This window comes from Ambystoma mexicanum, chromosome 8, assembly GCF_040938575.1.
Source record: "Ambystoma mexicanum isolate Mex_15411 chromosome 8, UKY_AmexF1_1, whole genome shotgun sequence".
Taxonomy (NCBI): domain Eukaryota; kingdom Metazoa; phylum Chordata; class Amphibia; order Caudata; family Ambystomatidae; genus Ambystoma; species Ambystoma mexicanum.
Window position 1 is genome coordinate 161,511,808 of NC_090929.1, and position 22,009 is coordinate 161,533,816.

The 22,009-nt window shown below is 46.9% G+C and overlaps 1 protein-coding gene across 5 annotated transcripts in view; it reads right to left on the reverse strand.

Annotated features, from left to right (window-relative positions):
• CAMSAP1 (calmodulin regulated spectrin associated protein 1) overlaps window positions 1-22,009 on the reverse strand; it is a 1,201,485-nt gene that overhangs the window by 435,207 nt on the left and 744,269 nt on the right. For all 5 annotated transcript variants that reach the window (XM_069609553.1, XM_069609551.1, XM_069609554.1 and 2 more), the window contains one exon: window positions 4,269-4,353. In XM_069609553.1, coding sequence (XP_069465654.1) covers window positions 4,269-4,353 — 85 coding nt within the window. The remainder of the gene's footprint in view (window positions 1-4,268; window positions 4,354-22,009) is intronic.

Here is a 22,009-nt window from a genome sequence, read left to right on the forward strand (position 1 = left end):
TATTGTTGTGGGTTCGCCCACTTGGATTATAACAATACATTTATTCTTATGTTATGTCGCTTTAAACTGGTTACGATTTAAATTACACAGCCTTGGGAACAACCAAGATGGTCGAAACGCGTGTCGGCTGTTCGGAATAAATACGTTTCTGATACATACGGACATATGTTATAGTCTCTATTCTAACTGGACTTTGTTACTTACATTTTCTATCGATTCACCAAAACACCGACTTATTTTGGTAGCAAGCGCGATTATAGTCTTGTGACATTCTTTGTGATATCTATAATTTTTCAGAACCACAGTGGGGGGTTCTTAGTCATCAAGATTTTCGCAGCTGGTGAAAATATCCACATTTCAGTTTGAAGAATAGCGCACAGTTAGTTGCATCTCACCCACTGCTGGTCTTTGAAATCACCACAAGGATAGGCTCCAGACAAGTGAAGGGGACTCCCATTGAAACATTGCCATCCATCAGCCGGGCAGTAGAAGTAGTTATATTGGGATCCTGTCTGATGGAGACCCCGTCTCCTGATCCCCATTGTCCGCCAGGTGGAGCTGGCGGCGCCTCATCTTGAAGCAAGCATGCTGTACAGTGAGCACACAGGGGGCAATCAAGCCAGAATATGCTGGAACCACCAAGCTGAGGAGGTTGAGTTGGCCTGAAAGTGCCTGACCGCCCTGCAGAGGAACAGGAGCCGCTCGGGCGTAGGGAACACCCACTGAACCCTAATGTCCCAACGCATCCCTAGGAAGACCAGACCCAGAGATTGGCACTACGGTGACTTACTCTGGCTGAGGGAGATTCCCTTTTGATGAAGGATAACCGCCAATCTCTGGCAGGAGTACAACACCCCCTCGTGGGACCACGCCCTCACCAGCCAGTCGTCCACATGAGGGTACAGATGATGGCACTCAAAGCGGAGATGGCCAGCCACTGCGTTCATCAACTTTGGGAAGACATGAGGGGTCGTGTTCAGGCCGAAGGGCAGAGCCTTGTACTGAAAGTGGTACAACATAATTGTGAACGGCAGGCACGTCTGATGAGATTGGTACATGCACGTACGCATCCTTGAGATCAAGGGAACACATCCAGTCCCCTGCACACTGACTCAGCTATGTGCATGGGAGTAATCATCTTGAAGCCTTCCAGTGGTATAGACAGATTTAGAAATGACAGGTCCAGGACAACCCCTCATGACAGTCTGGTTGTTCTTGGGTACCACAAAAATCCTTGAATAGTAACCTGAGCCCCGTCTGAAAGAGGAACCGGTTCTATTGCTTGCATCTCCAAGAGCGAAACCTCCAGTAAAAGAGCCGGTAACCCGATCTGATGAAGAGGAGGAAAGAATCGTAGAGGCAAAGGATGGGATCCAGGGGTTGCTGAAATGACGCTTCCAGGTGTCCTAGAAAAAGAGCCAAATGGCCCCCCACATGCAAGCTGTGTTCAGTGATCTGAACCGTCACTTCCTCTTGGTGTCAGAGGTGAGGAAAAACCTGTGCAAAGTCCTCTGCTGCTTCCTCCTGTTGTCACTGGGTGACCTGTCAGGCCTTCGAGAAAGCGCTGGGTTTGAAATCTGTCCTGCCCTGGGACTGAGGAAAGGATTTCTGTCCAGGTTTTGTCACAATGGCCAAGGACTTGGCAGCTTGAGTGGAGGTTTTCTTCTTAGTCAACACGTCATTGGTTGACTAATGAAAAAGGACAGCGCCCTCGAAGGACAAATCCAGGATTCCCTCCTGCACGTCGGATGAAAACAGTGGCCTGCATCCACGCCGTCCTTCTCATCTCAACACCAAAACACAGCCCTCTGCTGGCTGTGTCGATGTGGGAGACCGAAGACCTCATGAGGTCCTGCGCAATGGCCCAGGCAGCTGCCAGACTGGCCTTGAAGGAGGCTTGTTTCTCTGAATCGGGGTTGGGCAGATATTCCATAAGCTCGCGCCACGGCTTTTGGTTAGCCGTAGCCAAGAGGGTGTCTACCTTGGCTTGCTGCAGATGCAGTCCTAAAATGGAATAACAGCTCTTTCCCAAAGACTCTAGGACCTTGTCCTCCTTGGAAAGACAACTGGAGGTGGCTCCTGTGGAGGAAGACGACGAAGACAATGGTTTAGAGGGGAAGGGATGCCAAATCGGACCGTGGTGCGCATACTCAAGACCTCTCATAGCACTCTCGACTCCTGGGGGCTACCTCTAGCAGAAGGCCCAAGAACTCAGCCGGGCCCTGAAGGCGGTCATGAAAGGCATTAACGAATGCAGAGGGATCATCGTCATGGTTGTCATCGTCCTCATCGCGCCCCCCGCCTTTTTTACTGACCGAGGGGCGTCCGGGCCCTATGACACAAGTGCTGACAGGGTCCCCTTAAAGTCTGGCTCCAAAAACAGGTCCAACAACTGCTGAGGGGAAGGCAGTGGTGGTACAGAAGGAGGTGGAGGGGTCCGACCAACCGGTAGGGCCCGGACCAGGGGAGGGACCAGCATTGGAACCTGCAGTGCTAGAGAAATGGGAGGAGTACCCAGAAGGGGGTCAGTGGGTGCCACCTGCGGGATGACCTTCACCATATCCTTCAGGAGCCCCTTCCTCGGAGAGGAACGCATGAGCAATAGGAATAGCTCGAAGAAGCGGCCCTCGCAAGCTGCTAGGGGCCCGGCCTTCCGAGGCGCTGGGCCTCCGCTCCTGGTCAAAGCACTGAGGCGCCTAAGGCATGTATCCATAAGGCTGCAACGGTTATATGTATCCCTGAGACCACCAGATGCCTGTACCGTACAATCCGCTGCCGCTTCCAGAAGGAAGGGGACTGGGATCATCACGCAAAGCCCATTCAATAGGCGAAAGCACGGGTGGGCCCTGAGCTGGATCCAAGATGGCTGCCGGCTTGTCAGACTCTGCCACGTGCCTCTCCGCTGTTTTGATGCCTTGTGCCACGCCCTAGGCGGGAGGGTGCAAAGGCCCTGAGTCACAAGAGATCACTTTGGTAGGCGCTGAGCACTCGGCCGGCTAGCCGGTAGTCGTAACACCCTGATTTATGACCTCTGAGAGAGCTCCGGTAGGCTGGACACCCTCAGCACCTGTGCCGGTGGCCGTGCTAGACTGAGCCGAGGACAGACTCTTGGAGGTGGCACTCAAAGATCCCATACCCCTTGGGGTTGAAAAAGAGGACAAACTTGATCGTCCTTCCAAGGACAGCCTAGTAGCCCCTCAGCTTGGGAGCCGGTAGCCTGGATGGACTCAGGTCTGCCCCCAGAGCGCACGGAAGAGCCCCTCCGGCTCCTCAGCTTGGGACCCCATAGCCTTAGAGGCCTCAGGCCTGCCAGAACCAGAATTCAAGGAACCCCTATCTGTGGGATTCCCGGGGAAGGAGTTGCCGCGCGGTGGAGCCGTGCTGAACATGGGGCCTACCTTGTCTTGACGAGAGGTCCCGCAGACACTGTCCTTAACGGAGGGCAGAGGAGAAGTGTGGAAGATCTCCCTCCACCACGACAACCGATTCTTCAATGCCCTATGACTGAGTGCGCTGCACGCCGAAGATGTGTCCCTGTGGTGGGCGGGCCCCAAACACTCAAGGCAGAGTGCATGGAGGTCCAAGGATGGGAACAACGCGGTCGCATGAGGCCCTTCTCGTGAATCCTCCTGCAGCCAACATGCGTCAGCTGAGGAGAGACACTGGAGGGAAGTTAAATACGAGTGAAAAAACAAAATGGCGAGCAAGTGGAAAGCTAAATAAGTCTCTGTGCTGGCTGCCAGATCCCACACCGTCCATGCAGAAAAAGGGACCGAGGTGAGGTGCCAGAGGGCGAGGCCTCAGCGGGGCGTTCAGACACTCGAGGCTGCACCCCCGCATGCTATACTACATTTAAAGGGGAAGCTAAATTTTTCGCTGCCAAAAGTTCCGGTGCCATCCCCATGTTGGGGGATGCCCAACAAGAATGGAGGAAAGGGGGCGGGACGTGCAAGTATTGTATATTAATGACAATTTAACAATGTAATAGATATTTGACGGTTTAAAATCATTTAAAAATAAAACAATAGATGTGAGGATTAACAGCCTTTGATCCAATCAGAAATGGTACTTCAAAGGGATCTTATTTAGGAAATTGCAGCAGGGGACATGATCAAAAAGAAAGATTATTATCAATCAATTTAAGCTCCACCAACTATTAATATCTGAACTAATAATTAAAGGTATATGAATATATGATTACAATTAAAACAAAGGACTGTATTTGTTTATGTGTAACGATTCACAGGTAAAGATTGTCAGTGACTTACCTGGGCTTCTTTTCTGGCCAAGCAATCACTGAGCCCCGAGGTTGTCCATCAACGCGAGTCAAAGAATTAGAGCGATCACGATGCCCTAAAATATTTTAAAGCAGATATTTGAAAACGTTTTTTTAAAAAACAACATATTTAACCCAAAATGCATACCCTTCCGCATTACCAATTTAATTAGCTGGCTTGAAAAATACGCTGCCATTTTCTATTTAGTGGATAACTAAATGACCACTAGATAAACAAGTTATTTACATTCAAGTAAGGTTCTTTGATGTATACCTAGGGAGACAACCAAGAACTGAGTGAGTACTAAACGGAGATGGCACACATTTCTTTTGGCCTACTTTTGGCACATTTTTTAAATAAACAGCTGGACTGATTAACACCAAATTCGCATAAGCCTGCTTTCAGAAAGCAGCATTACCAAAGGACAATATGAAACTAAATACATCAGCCTCATCCAGAGATAACAAATCACTGTATGTGTTAATAATGTTTTCGAAGTGCAAATGCAGAAACTTGCCATATTAACTGCAGAACATACCTTGTGCAAACCAAGGCCATCAATTAAAAAGGACACAATTTCTTGGCAACAGCTTCTCAAGTAATGTCTTTGGGGCTAACAAAAGTACAAATTGCAAAGAAAAACGCAGCCTTGCCTTTACCTCTACCACTACAAGGGTTTCATACCACTTCAGTTGCGACATGACTATAATGAAGTTAAAACAATCCAGGGCTCCTGGCCCAGATGGGTTGTCCAATGCTTTTTCTAAGGCTAATTAAGAAATCAGGGTGCCTATACTCAAAAATGTTTACTAAAGTAACAGCAAAACGATCCTAATCCCGATACATACAACGGGGGATAAATTAGAACCAGGAAACTATTGGCTGCTAGTAATGCTGGTTGCACCAAGCTAATTAATGGCTGCCATGGTACACAAAGCACTTTACAGCTGGGCTAGCAGCAGAAATTGCATGATCTTTCTGCAGAAACGTTTCCGCAAGGGTTGCTCTACTAGCCATATTATATATATATATATATATATATTAAAATCTCTGATAAAATAGGAACCTCAGTGGCTGGCCCACCACTATCCAACACATTTGTAGACTACAGCCTAGCCTTTGACAAAGCTGACAGGTGAAGGCTATGGCAAAAGCTAGTAGAATGGTGTATGTATGATGTTGTCACTTCTCCCCCAGAGGGGGGCCCTTCCTATGGGGCCAGAGAGGTCAGGCCGCTACACGATCGTCTCCCTGGGTGTGGTTACTCAGCGGGAGGATCCCCATGGAAGGGACCCTCACCTCTGCGTGAGAAGGGAAGACTATCAAGAGAACGCAGTAGGTCAACCAGAATTCTGCCCTACATTATTCACAACACGGATACGGCCCAAGCACTCCGACCCTCTAGGCCTCCTCTTTCTTCTGTTAGTTACTTCATGAATAATATCCCTGTCTATTAGATAGACAATACTGTGATGAGGAAGAGGAAGGAAAGTATAGGAGTAGATGGCTTCAGAAGTGCTGACATGTAGAAGAGCAAGGAAATGAAGAGCCCAACGTGGAAGCAAGACAAACATACTGGCTATCCGAGATTCAAGAGCCAACTTAACATAAAAACTGACAACGCACTTTCCTCAGTGTCAATCCTGCCACAGAGGAGCGTTGAGCTGGGAAGCGAAGCCGCTCGGATAGGATGCGCTGCAGACCCGGATGCCAGGAGAATGAAGTCTCATCCCAAAAGGTGAAGGGGAACCTAAAGTCACCTGAAGGCTGGGAAACCTGATGTCCCGTGGCAGGAAGGAAGCCAACCGAATGGTCCGGGCGAGAAACTACGTGCAGGGAGAAACTAGCGTGGCAAAGCCATAGAAAGCAGAGAACAGACCGCAAGAGCCAAGGGGAAGCCAGAAAAGTGAGCCTGTATTGCAGAGAACCAGAACCCTTGCAGACCAAGTTAGAAGGTACACGAAGGGGGACCGGGAAAGTGCAGGGCACCCCTAGAGGCTGTGGTTGGGAGGACGTGCAGAGCCATCTTCCTTGTCGCAGTGGGAACGAGCAAGTAAACGAAATCGACATGCTGTGTGGGAGAGCACCCCAAAGAAACCGGAAGAGAGATAATGGTCTGGGACCTGTATGATGAGAAAACTGGAGAATTGTACATGAGAGTCAAAGCCTGGCAGGATAGTGAACCGGCCTGGTAAAGAGACATAAACCTGAAAAGGAGGTCTGGGACCCATCTAATTGAGAGGAGAAGACCAAGGGGAGACAAATAAGAGAAGATCAGAGGAGGAAGGAAATATTCTCCAAGTCCAGCTACCTTCAAACTCAAATCTTGATGTTATGAAAAATGTTGCAACCCACAATGTGCATCCTCAAATGTGTCACTTAAATACATAATTTGTTTTATAAAATCAACCTTGTTAGAAACAATACTCCCATTCCATCAGTAAAATCTCCTCCATCTGAAGATACTCCTGTGGTAATCCATTCTACCTGTAACTAACTGCAGGGTTCGAAATTGAGGGGAGCCGTGATCTATTTAGTGCCTGTTTGTAGCCTAGAAGAGCCCAGTTAGCTTGGCACCAACAGTACCAGGAGCTATTTTTGCCTCCACGGGCCAACTGATGACAAGCAAACACACCCATGTGAATTTAACTGTGCGTTTAGGACAACCAATATTTAAACATTAGGACACATGTATATGACATTTAAAGCATAATGGGTTATGAATAACGACAAAATGATATGCTTGCATCTTATGTGCAAGTTAGATTTGCGTCATGCTATGTACTATCTCCGTGTTCCCCAGTGATAGCTCCTGGTCACTGTTTAATGCTGGATATCCAGGAGCTTATTTTAGCTCCTGCTTGCCAACTTTAATGTCAGTCCCTGATTACTGAGTTTTCTCCAGTCTCCTGAAGGAAATATCTTCCAATCACGCAAAACTGAAACCCATTAAGCATAATTATGACCATTCACCAGCCAGTCTCATTTTCCGTCAGGCCAAAGTATTAATTACCTGTTTTGTTAACTCTGCAAATCACTCAAGGTACTGTTCTAATGAGTTCAAAGCTTCAATCTTGAAAACTCTGAGAAAAGCATCCTTGGATCACAACATGTTGCAAAGATATTGTCCTACTGCTAGTCTTTCAAGGGGAGCAAAGATCATTAAAAAGGTTATACTCTTTTCACTCGGGATTCATGCTGTCTCATGGAACAGTAACATCACTCCTAACTGGTTAGGATGACATTTTGAAATCTGCAGATGAAGGTGCATCCACCCTGTTTGTAATGCTTTACCTCTCAGCAGCAATGATTCGGGCAACTTTGAAATATTACTGTCAAGGTTAATCGAAGTCACCCATATGTATCTGATAACACTATAATATTTTGAATCATTCTTAACAGAGGACACAAGTTAAGATTGGACGCTACTACTACAACTCAATCCTTGTTCCCTGTGGGGCCGGAGGACTCCTCCCTGTACCCAATATTGTTTAACATTTAAATTCAACTGTTCATGCACATCTTGTCAAAGTTCAATGTACAGTACCACGCCTATGCAGATGATAGGCAGATCCACATGTGTAAGTAACTCTTTTGAATCTCTTTAGCGCATTGGGGATTGCACATCAGAAGTTACAAACTGGATGGTATCCAACAAGTTGCAACTCAACCCTTGTTAAACAGAGGCCATTCTCTTTGACCCCAAAAATACTCTAAGCAGGGTGAAAAATGTGCACTCGCCACTAGCCCTTGGCTATTGATAATTGACTATTCGTGAGTAAGAAATGGTGTGCTGTCTGTATGTATAGAATTGAGGTGCTGAGCGACTTTTTATGACTGGCTAGTAGCTTCCAAATTGAAATCTTTCCCTCTGCTCTAAGCAACCCATTAGTGTTACCTCCCTGCCATGTGTTCGACCTCCCTACAGCATTTATATACAAGGTAAGGAATCTGGGTTGCATTTCGGGAATCCAATCAAGACTGAGATCATTATGTAGGGGAAAAGTAAAGTCTATTTACTTTCAACTTCTAAGATCAATCTTTTTCCTTCATTTTGGAGGCAGACCGACCTACAGTGGTCTACAGCAAAAGGTTTATCCTAATGCTCAGTCACTGCAATCTTATGATCAATGGCTTTTAACGGAATCTGCCTCTCATTTTGTCCATAGTGGTGACAGGCATTTCTCAGTTTTGGGCCCCATTTATGGAATTCACTCCCTATCTATCTTAGAGAGAAGGACTCCTGTCATTTCGAAAAAAACCTTAAAACTTTTCTTTTATGAACTCAATTCATCTCGGATTTCTACAGATTCTTGCAAATATCCTGCAAAATTGGCACAGTGATGCAGTTCAGTTGGGCAGTTTCTCTCTCGAAGCTGTAATATGCGCTTGACAAATAAATTAAAATACATAGTAACCATAAGGGAATGAAAGTAACCAGGCATTTCAAAAAGAAGAATGGAATGAAGTAATTTAAAAATACAGATAAATCGGGGCCGTGGCTTGGAGCCATGGTGTCTGGAGAGGCTCTCTAGGAGCTCCCGGCTCGGGCCATACAACCGACTATGAAAAGCTGGTGAAATAGCCCAATAAACACAGCAAAGGGGGGCCCACGGTCCCGCACAAGAAGGGCCCATCCGGGAGCACTTTCAGCCGTCTGCATCCCCCCGGAGCCCGCGGTGCCGCCGAGGTGAAATACCACCCGCCGGCAGAGACAAGATAGTCTCATAGTGACCACCACACTGACCTGTCCATGAGGCAAACTGGGGGCACTTGACATCCTGTGGAGATGCAAACAAATCCAGGGCCGACAACACCCAGCGCTGGAACAGCAGCAACAAGGCGTCGTCTTGACGCCCACTCATAGGTGTTGAACCCTAAGCAACTCAACTGGCCTGCTTCTGCATTGCTGTCCCCCGGGAGGTTGACTGCCGAAATCCAAATCCCCTCCGAAAGGGTCCAATCCCAGATCGAAACCGCCTCCATGTGGAGGTGGGGAGTGCGGGGGGAACGGGTGCCACCCTGCTTTTTCAGGTAAAACATTGTAGTTGAATTGTCTGCCCTGACCAGAACAGAGCTGTCCCTGATAAAGGGAAAAATGCCCTGAGGGCCAGGCCCACTGCCCTAAGCTCGAGCAGCTTGATATGCAAGAGGGCTTCCATCCTGGACTATGCTCCATGAATCTCACAGCCCTTCAGCTGAGAGTCTCCAACCTGAGAGCAAGGAGTCAGTCATCACCACAAGGATAGGCTACAGACAGGTGAAGGGGGCACCCACTGAGACATTGCCCTCCATCAGCCACCAGCGAAGATCGGGCAGCAGGAGCGGTGGAATTGGGATCCTGTCCGACTGAGACCCTATCCCCTGATCTGAATTGGCCGCCAGGTGGAGCTGAAGGTACCTCATCGTGAGGCCAGCGTGCTGTTCAGTGAGGACGCAGGAGGCCATCAGCCCCAAAATGTGCTGGAACCACCATGCTGAGGTGGTCGAGTTGGCCAGAAAGTGTCCAACCGCCTTGCCAAGGGACATAAGCCTCTCAGGCGTGGGGAACACCTGCTGCACTGTAGTGTAGTGTTCCAATGCACCCCTAGGAAGTACAGTTCCTGAGACAGGCATAACCGATTACCTCTGGTTGAGGGAAAACCCCAGATGATGAAGGATATCTGCCAATCTCTGGCAGGAGTGCACCACCCCTTCGGGTGACCACTCCCTCACCAGCCGGTTGTCCAAATAAGGGTATAGATGATGGCCCTCCAAGCAGAGAAGGCCCGCCTCTGCGTTCATCCACTTCGTGAAGACACGAGGGGCCGAGTTCATGCCAAAGGGCAGCACCTTGTACTGAAAGTGGTACGACAATCGTGACCCGCAGAAACTTCTGATGCTGTTGATAGATGGGGACATGCAGCTACGCATGCTTGAGATCCAGGGAACACATCTAGAGCCCTGCACACAAAGACTTGGCTATGTACACAAGAGTAATCATCTTGAAGCGTTCCATCGCTAAAGACAGATTTAGAAATGACAGGTCCAGAACTACCCTCAGGCCAGCCTGGTTGTTCTTGGGTATGGCAAAAATCCTGGAATAGTAACCGAAGACCCCCTCTATAAGAGGAACCAATTTTATCGCCTGCATCTAAAGAGCGAAAGGGCCTCCCATAAAAAAGCCAGGGACCCGATCTGACGAAGGAGGATAGGATGGTAGAGGCAAAGGAAGATAAGCCCGTGGAGACTACGGATTGGATCCACAGGTTGCTGACAAGACGCTTCCAGGTGTCCTGGAACAGTGCCAAATGGACCCCCACAGGCTAGCTCTGTTTCCTGACCTTGACGTTACTGCTTCTTGGCATCAGAGGTGGGGCAGAGGAGGGGGAGCAGAAAAACTGTGCAACCTCCTCTGGTGCTTCCTCCTGTTTTTGCTGGGAGACCTGTCAGGCCTCCGTGTACCGCTGTCCGGAAATCCTTGAAGCCGGATAAAGCGCGGGGCTGGAACTCTGTCCTGCTTTGGGACCGAGGGAAGGATTTATGACCGTGTTTTGTCAGAGTTGAGGTTTTCTTCTTTGTCATCTCATCATAGGTCGACGAATGAAAAAGGTCCATGCCCTCAAAGGGCAGATCCAGGATCCGCTCCTGCAAGTCAGATCCCCTTTGCTGGCTGTGTCAATGTGGTAGACGGAAGACTCCTTGAGGTTCTGAGCAATGGTCCAGGCATCTGCCAGACCGGCCTTGAAGGAGGCTTGCTTGTCCGAAGGGAGGCCGGGCAGAAATTCCCTGAGCTCCCGCCACAGCTTCTGGTAAGCCGCAACCAAGAGGATGTCCGCGTTGGCTTGTCCCAGATGTAGTCCTGAGATGGAGTAACAGCACTTTCTCAAGGACTCAAGGACCTTGGAGAGGCAACTGCAGGTGGCTCCCGTGGAGGAAGACAATGGTTTAGAATACGAGGCCACAGCCACCAAAGAGGAATGGGGCTGCGGGTGGGAGGCAAGGAGGATTGGCTCCCCGTCCGTCACCCTAAACCTATCTAAATTCTTGTTCATCTGGGCGTTGGCCCTGGGCTTCTCCTAGACCTTTCGTGCCAGCTGCAGGACATCCTTCTCGTGGGGAATGCGGACCGGATCGTGCTGTGTTTCCCCAAGACCTCTACTAGGACACCTGACTACTGGGGGCTTCCTTGGAAGAGGGACACCCCCCCCCCCCAACAACTCTGCCAGGCCCTGAAGGCAGTCATGAAAGGCCTAAACAGATGCCAAGGGATCATTGTCCTTTTTCACAGACCAAGGGGAATCCGGGCCCTGAGACACAAGGTGCCGGAAGGGTACCATCCAGGTCCAGAGTCGCAGACAGGTCCAATGGCTGCTGTGGGAGAGGCGTTGGTGGTACAGGAGGAGGTGGAAGGGTCATAACGACTGGTAAGGTCTGAACCGGTGGAAGGACCAGCACCGGGAGCGCAGGAGGAACGGGAGGAGTACCCAGAGGAGGGGGGTCGGGCGGCACCACCTGCGGGATGACCTCCTTCACAATGTCCTTCAGGAGCCCCTTCATCTGAGAGGAACCCATGAGGAAGAACAAGCGGTCGAAGAAGGCGCCTGGTGCGTGTGACTGTACGGCTGTGATGGACAGATGTACCCCTGAGGGGACCAAAAATCTGCACCATAGGATCCACTGCCGCTTCCAAAGGGAAGGGGGCTGGGAACATCCTGCAAAGCCCATTTATGGGCAAAAGCACAGGCTGGCTCCGAGCTGGATCCAAGATGACCACCTGCCTGGCAGGCTCTGCCACGTGCTGCTTTGCCATTTTGAAGCCTTGCGTCACGCCCTGGGTGGGAAAGCGTGAAGGCCCTGAACCAAGAGAGGCCTCAGACACGAGAGGATACAGCTTGGGTCTTGCACTCGAAGAAAAGGCGTCGACCTCAGAGAACCCTTTGGTAGGCGTTGAGCCCTCAGCCGGACGTCATAATGCCCTGACTCATGACATCGGAGCGAGCTCCGGTAGGCTGGACGCCCTCGGGACCTGTGCCAGTAGCTGTGCTGGATCTAGCCAAGGACAGACTCTTGGAGGTGCCACTTAACAATCCCTTACCCCATGTGGTAGAACAAGAGGTTGAACTTGATCGCCCCCCTGAGGACAGCCTTTACTTTATTCTATTTATAACACGCACCAAAGACCCTGAGGTTTACGGCCGCACACAAAATCTAAAATCGGACAGAAGGGCATTCCATGCCCTGGGTGCGGCTATAGCAAACGCACAGTTCATAGCCTTGCTGGATTTAGAGGCTGGCATCTTCAGCTGATTGGTATTGCTAGATCTGAGGAGCCTTACACTAGGTTTCTCAGATAATACCTCACTCAAGTAAACTGGCATAGATCCGGCACAGCATTTGTGGATGATTAAAAGTAGACGATAATGAATCCTGGCCTCCACTGGAAGCCAGTGTAAACCACGTCTGGCATCCAAGATGTGATCTTTCGCTTAAGTCCGGAGACAACTCTCACTGCTCTATTTTGAATGACTTGGAGGCGGTTGCATTCTGATTTGGGGATGTCAACTAGCAGACTACTGAAGTAGTCTATCTTTGACCCCACAAAAGTCCTTGCTATCATTTCAGAGTTATTTTGCGAAATGAATGGCCGGAGGTGAGCCAGCAGCTTTATATTGTAGGCTGATGAAGAAACTAGGCGGCTACATGAGCTTTCATGTTCAAGTTCTGGTCTAGTACGACACCTAGTGTTTTCACTTTATTCTTTGCCATGATATCACACCCTGCGATAGAAAAACATTCGTAGTCAGGCCCTAACTTCCTTATTTTATTTTCAGTCCCTACTACCATCAGCTCTGTTTTTTCTTTGTTAAGTGCTAGCCAATTCTGTATCATTCAAGTCTGTAGAAGGTCAAAGACCTTGTTAATGGTACTTTCATCCTCCAAAAATATACCTGTTAGCGGTATGACACATTGAGTGTCATCCGGATAATTAGTAAAAGCCACACCATTTTTCTCGAGAAGGTTAAAAAAAAGAAACAGTAAAGACACTGTATAGAGAGGATGACAAACAAGCACCCTGTGGTACACTGTATGCTAAAGTCACTGGTATAGCTTCAGTGTCCTTACAGCACACTCTACACCATCTATCACTCAGGAAAGAGGTGATCCAGAGAGCAGCATTATCCGAGAAAGAAGCCACTTCCTTCAACCTAGTGACCACTAAAGCATGTTCCACCAGGTCGAAAGCTGTGGACATATCCAACAGCCATGAGCAAGGTGGTTTAACCTTTATCCACGGAGTCTAGTAACCTGGATTTAAGGTCCAGTAACGCTGTTTCTGTTCCATGGCCCTGCCTAAAACCAGAATGCCATTTATTGAAAATCATGTTTTCAATCAAATGAGCAGATATCTGGATGTAAGCCATGCGATCTACATTTTTTTAAAGAAATGGAGTGTTGGGGATAGGCCGGTAATGGGCTGCCGTATTAGGACACAGTCCAGGCTTCTTTAATAATGGGGTGATCCGGGCATTCTTAGGCCCCCCGTCACATGATTTTCCACAAAGGAGGCATTAAGAAATGTACACAAGGCATTTATCAGGATAGGGGAGCAGGACTTTCTAATCCTTGCCGGGCAGGGATCCCCTTTCCAACTAGTAGGTTTAAGGTGGTCAACAATATTTGCCAGTTCAGCTTCCGAGACAGACATGAAGTTAAATTGATGATCTGACAGTTTAAGCACAGGCATAACCCGATCACAGATGTCGGGTGCCATATTGATATTTGCCCTTTTTAGTGCAATGTCCTTTTTAATCCGATCTAGCTTTCTCCACATGGCATCTTGAATCGGTGTACACCAAGCAGTATCTTTTAATGGTATATTGGTACTCTTCTGAACAGGGGTTTCTAGCTATTTCAATATTTTGAAGAGTTTCTTGGACTCGGATTGGGACTGAATTATCCTCTCGTTGAACATATCTTTCTTAGCTGCTATGACCGCTATTTTATAATCCTTCACAGCTGTTTTATAAGCCTCCTTGTTCCGAATCTCCTGAGATAATCTCCAGGCATAGAAATATTTGTTTTTAGACGCTTTCAATATTTGTAGTTCAGGGGTAAATCAATCGTTACCTTTTCTCTCAACTGTCTGTCTGGTTTTAAGAGGTGCCAGAGTATTAGTGGCTTCCTGTAGAGATTGCATAGAGAGATTAGAGATGTCTTCTGCTGGCTCTAATCTAATCTTATGAACCAAAGGTCGAAGCCATGGTTCCAGGGCTCCCAGCCTGGTAGGGCCCCCAAGCCCCTCAGCTTGGAGCCGGTAGCCAGGACAGCCTCAGGTCTGTCCCTGGAGTGCCCGAAGAGCCCCTTGGGTCCCTTGGCTTTGGAGCAGATAGCCTTAGAGGCTTCAGGTCTGCCAGAACCTGAATCAGAGGAACCCACGAACTGTGGGAACCACGAGGAAGGAGTCGCCATGCTGTGGAGCCATGCTGAACTGATGGCCTACCTTGTCTTGACGAGAGGTCCTGGAGATGAAGTCCTTAAGGTGGGGCAGAGGAGAAGTGTGGAAGATCTCCCTCCACCGCGACAAACAATTCTTCAATGCCCTGTGACCAATAGCGCTGCAGGCCAAACATGAGTCCCCAGCGGTGGTCGGGCCCCAAACACTCAAAACAGAGTGCATTGGGGTCAGAGGCTGGGAATGAGTGGTGAAGCCTCATCGGCCGACATATGCCAGAAGAGACGAGACACCAAAGGGAAGTGAAATAAGAATTGGAAAAAACATACGGGGAGCACGCAGAAGGCTAAAGTCCTGCGCTGGCTGCCAGGTCAGACACCATCTGAGCGGAAAAAGGACTGGGGTGAGGCACCAGCGGGCAGGGCTCAGCAGGGGTTGCCACACCCAATGCCGCGCCCCACTGGGCTATATTAATTTAAAGGGGAAGCTCAATTTTTCGCTGGCAAAGGTTCTGGTACTGTCCCCATGTTGGGGGACGCCCACAAGGATGGAGGAAAGGGGACGGGACATATGAGTATTGCGAATAACCCACCAAAGCAGGACCCAGTAGAAGGAACTTGCAGTTGTGCTCACCAGTCAAAATACAGGAAGGCAAAACAACCCAGTAAGTACAGCTCTTCTTTTACAGAGTGAACGGTCAACCAGGGACTTAAACCCCAGACTAACGACAGCCCCGATGGCCCAGTAGAGAAACCTTCCTTGCAGTGGGGTCCACTAGTCAGAAGTGAAAAACCATGCAGGTGGATCCAGGCAGATGGGAGAACCCAGAAAAGCAGATTGCAGTAATTCCGCGAACAAAGCAAGACAGCCGACCAACATAAGATGGCCCCACGAAGACTACCACAGTGGGGGCGAGACCCAGGGCCGCCCAGACGAGCAGATGAGGCAGGTATTAGGATTCCAATACCATTCCAGGTAACTACAGCTTCCAACACCAAAGCGGGTCACCCAGGCAATAAAAAAAGGAGTAGAGGTAAAAGTGCCCAGTAAAAAGTCCCAGCTCAGGAAAAATTGCCAGGCTAACAGTGAAGACCAGGTGATGGAGGGTGATGGTAAGGAGCAGATTAAGGCCCAGTTAGGGTTTCCAGCAGTGGTGAAGAATCCTCCAGCAGGTAAGTAAACCAGCTTCTAACAAAAATTGCAGAATTCAGTTTAAAGAAAGTATCCCCAAGTTATTCCATACACATGGGCTGGCTTAGGCCAGCGAACCCAACACAAAATTACAGCTGCCACCAATCTACACCCCAAAACCAATGTAGGGTGACATCACACTTGGGCAAAATTGGGGTGCAACAGAAGCACCCCTGGCCCAGGAGCTTTATGGGCTACCAGAGACTATAATGAATAAAAGTAGCAGTGACAGGGGAACATCTGTAGAACTTCCTCTGGTGAAAAAATAAAGATGGAAAAGAAAGAAGTTTAAGGGACCCTAAAAAGAGTCGGAAAATTCTCGAAATATTGAATTATGCCCAAACACTGCATAAGCTATCAATGTACACAGTATTAGGCTGTATGCCACAATGAGTCTCCTTCACACCTTCAGCCATGCTGACCCAGATTTCAACACCAACTTCACTGTCATCCAACATGCTGTTCAATCTCTCTATTGCTCCAATCAATTGGGAAGGATGGGGTGGCCTTGCATGTTATATGCCACTGGACCAAAGGACATTTTCCCACTTGTGTGAAACCAACTGCACACCATTGTCTAATCAACCGTGCAAATAGGCCTTGACATCAAAATTATCTACTCCAGGAACATAGCAGTTTTAGTAGTGACATCCATCCCAATGTCTATCCCTAGCAATTTAGAATAGGGACCCCACTAAAGGAATGGTGCATCGATATCCCCACCTGCCCGTGGGGCTATTAAGGGCTAAGCTCAGAGCTAACTCTTTGCACAGGCCACATGGAAAATCCAGCAACCCCATTGGCGTATTCCAAATTTTTAGCACTATATCTCTCCATCACAAAACTGCACCACTCTTCTACTTTATAGTCCATTTACGGCCACCAGTAATCCGCACGCAACACAGCTTTGGCATTTTCATGGCTCTTAGATGGCCTGAATGTGGCAACTCCAACTTTTTCTTCCACAAACCCAGTGGAAACATCCCCCTATTCACAATTTTCCCTTGCCTGGCACTCACTCTTTTTGGTTTCCTGAGAACACCAGTCAACCCCTCTCTTTAAATCTTCCGGCCATTCATGGCAAGACAACATAACTTGACATTATTGGTCCAAATCACATTCTTTCTCCAATTCAGCTTGCTCATAGCATGAGGATGACAGTGAGTATATCTGTTCCAGATCTTCCCTCACTGAGTTTCCTAATCTCCTCAGCATTCGTTCACAAGACTTTGCCTACAACACTGCCTGTTTCCTAAATAAAGTAAAATCTTAAATTAAGTCCTTCTGGTGGCACCATCCATTCTTTTAATGTGAAATACTTTCCCTTCGTCCCCAAACATATCTTATTTCTGAGTGACCCAGAAAAATCCCCAAGTCTCCTCTTCCACCACTGTATAGTGCAACTCCACTCCTCAATGCCCTTGAAGCAAATGCAATTATCTTCTCATGATCATGTTGAATCTGCCCGAAAATCACTTACAATGCCACATCCATTGCATTGGAATTCAGCACCATATCACAGCTGCAGTCAAATCTAGCCAAGACAGGAGCATTCACAACCATGTGCTTCACCTTTTGGAATTCATTTTCACATTCCTGCGTCCAAAAGAAGGAAATGTTTCTTTTGATCAGTCAATGCATGTGGCGAGTGAAAAAAGCAAAAATTTGGACAAATTTTGAATATTCAAGAAAACCCAAAGTAGAGACAAGCTCTCAGGGCTCGTAAAAATCTACTCATTTAATAGCATTGGCTAATACATTCAAGGTGGGTAAAATACTAATCGTATGGTACTCTACCTTGCTGGACAGCTTACATAGAATGTTTGTTTTCAATCAACATTTTGCTTAGATTCCATTTGATGTAATGATCATGGATGTCCACTTGGTAGCACATACCATTTCAATGTCCTATTTTGTTAATGCACAAATAACTGTTTGCAAAAACTGCAATTAGTGCAAATGTCATAACCATGAATTATTTCCAGTAATTCTTCTGAACGACAACCAATGTGGATGCCTACAAATAAATATTTTTAAAGATGTAATTGAAAGCCCAGTCGCCAGATAAGATTTTTAGCCAGGAATATTGTAGCCCTAGTTAGTTGGTGGACAACATAGGGCCCAAAGACCATGTGCAACCTGTCATATTTCATTTTGTGACCCACCCCACGATGATGACTTCCATAATGAAATGCAGCCCACTTCTAGTCCTTGAAAAGCACCAGAAACTAAGCAGACTGCACTTCATTACAAAAGTCATACACCCCTTTGTTCGAGAACATTGCTGGTCCTCTTTTTGCTTTGAACATGCATTGCGTGTTTGTGTGTCTTCCGAGACAAGTACTGCGAATATTAAGCCAATAGGGAACTAGCAATAGGGGAGACAGGCCTGCATACATGGATTTGTGTTGTTGGTGTCACTGGTGGTGCCAGAAGATTGATTGCATCATTGCCACTTTCTGTAGTCATCCCGACCATCACTGGTGCCTTTGTCTGCACCCTTGGCCTATCCGGAGACCCTCACTGCCTGCAGACATTTGCAGAGCTTCCTTCACCCCCCAAGGTAAGAGGGGCGAGGGGGTCACAGTGTTGCTTTGTGGGAGTGAGACAGAGTGTGGGGGCTGAGTACAGGGCTACGTCCGCATGTGTTTTACAGCCATTTAGGGGAAGTGGACAAAACACCTTTGTTAAATAAAGCGCTTGGAAGCAGTAAGCCCATAACAAAGCACTTTATGCATGCTACATGACTATGACAGAAGTCGGTAATACAAGCGGATCAATGGCATACGTCCACTTTATTCACTAGGTGGTTGCCCTCGACCTTATGTTTCTGGGGGGTCGGCGTAAAAGTTGTTTGCTCTGCTGCATTAATTATTGAGCACGTTTTTGAAAATTATCCACGTGACCACAAGAGCAAATTGATAAATGAGTGTGTACAATATTGCCAATAGGGGTTTTGCTAGGCAGGGACTATTCCGAAACATTCTTTGGTTTAAAAGCTGCTTACCACCTTTTAAAAGGCACACAGCTTTTAAACTGAAGATCTGTTCCAAAATAGTCCCAGCCGAGCAGAAAGTCTGTAGGAGCTATTTTACAAACAAATGTATTCCATGACCCTGCTGTCGTGGGGGATTGGGGGAAAGGGAGGGCACACTGGGTCTAGTAAACTGCTAATCTGTGTTGGAGAGTACAGGAAAATATCCGCATTGGATTTATTTTTTGCATTTTAATGGTTCATTTTCTGAAAAGAAAATGTGCGTTTGCTCCGTGTACTTCCTTCAACTAGAAAAGACCAGTTTAATGAATTGCATATTTAACTTTGATACGTTCACTTCTGTGAAGTCCCTTCCAATTGCGGATGTAATAAAATGTGCCAAGTAACGTTAAGAGAGTTCGGTAGTACTTGTAATATTTGATATGATTCCATTTGTTTCAGTTTAAAAAAAAAAAAAAAAAAAGGATGCTTGCCGATATGCTCTGAAAAGTTGTAATATTATAAAATGTGAGCTGCCATTAGTTCTCATTGTCATGAAAAGGCATGTTTCTTCAATGCGTCTCCTTGTTTTTTCAATACAAGAAAAATATGCCATTCAGTTTATGGGTTGAGTGCATTTCTCTTACGTCAAGTAGATAAACTAAATTACCCGACCTGAAGGTGTAGTAGAATGTTGAAGAATTTTTCGAGGCCTGGCTCTTGTAGCATGGTGGGTGATTTCATAACCAAATATCGCTTTGAGAAAGTCATACTTGGCTTTTACCGCTTCTAGGAAATTTCACACAAATTCAATAGGTTTCGAAGAAAGAAGAAAAATGTTTAAAACCTTACGGTGAGCGAAACATCCTTAAAGTGCAGAACATGAAAATCTAAGTAAACCGTCTTTGTCCATTTTTTCCCTGGTATGTAAAACATGGCCTTTTGAAATGTGCACACCGCTGCGATGAGTCCAAAAGGCATGCACTTAAATCAATACAGATGGATAAGGAAAGACATCAAGTCTATTTAATGAGAATGCAATCCCACTTTATTTATTTTATTTATTACATTTGTTATACGCCTAGGCCCTGAAGTATCATGGCGTAGTTACAGACAATAGCAAATACAATCTTAATGTTGAGCACAGCAATACAGGTAAAAGTACAGATATACATTTACATACACTTATATACAAGAACGGGGAATTAGGTCTGTGATGGTAGGGTTCTATGATGATCTTGGAACTGGTTGAATAACCAAGTTTTAAGCGATTTTTAAAATTGTAGATAGGATGTTTCATTCTTGATATTGGTGGGTAGGGCATTCCAATGCCTGGGAGCGAGTACTTTGAAGCTAATCCCCCCTGCTTTTTCTCTTTTGTATCGTGGGATTTCGAGATTTTCGCTATTGTTCGATCTGAAGAGTCTAGTGTGGTTTTTCTTAGTGACTGTGTTAAGGAGGTATTTTGGAGCTTTGCTGGTAATACATTTGTGGGTGATATTGAGGGTTTTGAAAAGTATTCTGGCTTTAATGGGGAGCCAGTGGTTTGCTCTCCTGATGTTGGAGATGTGGTCAGATTTCTTCATGTCTAGTGCCGCTCAAAGGGCTTTATTCTGCATGAGTTGGAGTTTGGCTAAGTTAGTGTTGGATGTGCCTAAGAGGAGGATGTTGCAATAGTCAAGCTTGGAGAGTATGAGCGCTCTTTCTAGTGTAACGCAGTAGTTGGCAGTGAGGAATTTGCGGCTGAGGGAGATGAGTTTAGATGTGTAGGAGGTGGAAGAGGCTAGGGTGTGTGTTTGTTTGGTCATGGTTAATGAGGCATCTAGGTATACACCGAGTGTCTTCACTTGTTTAAGTACTGGGATTGTGGTGCCACCAATGATGAAAGATGAGTAAACAGGCTATAGAGGCAATTTCAGATGATGATCCTAGTAGAGTAGCTCTGTTTTGTCATCATTGCGACATAGGTTGTTGTTGGCCATCCAGTTTTGGATTAGTGAGTAGATTTTATTAATAAGCAATGTGTCTTGCTAGTGATTACCTGTTAGTGGGATGAGTATCTGAGTGTCATCAGCCAAGTTGGTGTAGATGACACCCATAGCATCCAGCGCGGCAAATAGCAGCTTGGTATAGGCGTTGTAGAGGGTGGGGATTAGGCAGGAACCTTGCAGGACGCCTATGGGGACTGGTATGCGATCTGCTGATTCTTTACCAATGGCCACTCTCGAGGTCCTATCTGCAAGGACGGATTTAATCCAGTCTGTGGCACTGTTAGACAGGTTGAAGTTGTTGGCTAAGGTGGCACAAAGTTTGTCGTGGTCGACCAAATCGAAAGCCGCTGATAGGTCTAGTAGCAATAGCAGGCAAAGTTTACCCGATTCTCTAGTGGCATCCATTTAGATCTTCAGGTCGAGTAGGACTGTTTCAGTACTATGGTTAGGGCTGAACCCTGACTGTCGGTCCCCCAATAGTTGGTTGTGTTCTAAATGGTTTTGAATCTGGGAATATGCTATTTTGTCGATAATTTTCAGGAGAAATGGGACAGTAGTTATGGGTCAGTAGTTGGTGGGGATTAAGGGGATCCAGGGTCGTTTTTTTAGGAGGGGTTCTACTCGAGATTTTTTGATACTGGCAGGGACTATATTAGAGCTGAAGGAGGCGTTAACAAATTCAGTAATGATGGGTGATAAGGTAGGGGCGCATAGTTTAACTAGATGAGATGGGAATTTGTCTTCTTTGCTTTTGTAGGCTTTGAATTTAACTATTGTGTCTAACACTTCTTTATTAGACACTGGGGTGAAGTGAAAAGGGGTACATGAAGGGGTATTGGGAGGGTTAGTTGCTATGTTGGGATGGGTTTTTTCAGCAAGGAGTGTTTTTTTACTGTTGATTTTCTTTTGTAAGAGCATAATTTTAGAGGCTAATGTGTCTTGTATTGTACTGGTATTATATGGTGCTATAACTTGGCAGGGGTTCTCAAGCTCACTGAGGATAGAGAACAACTATTTAATGTCAGAGTTGGCATTGGTTATACAATGGTTGAAGGCGGTGGCTTTTTAAGAGATTATAGCCGATTTGTACTTTTTGTTGGCTGTTTCAAAGGCCTTAGCTGATTCAGGGCTCAAGAGATCT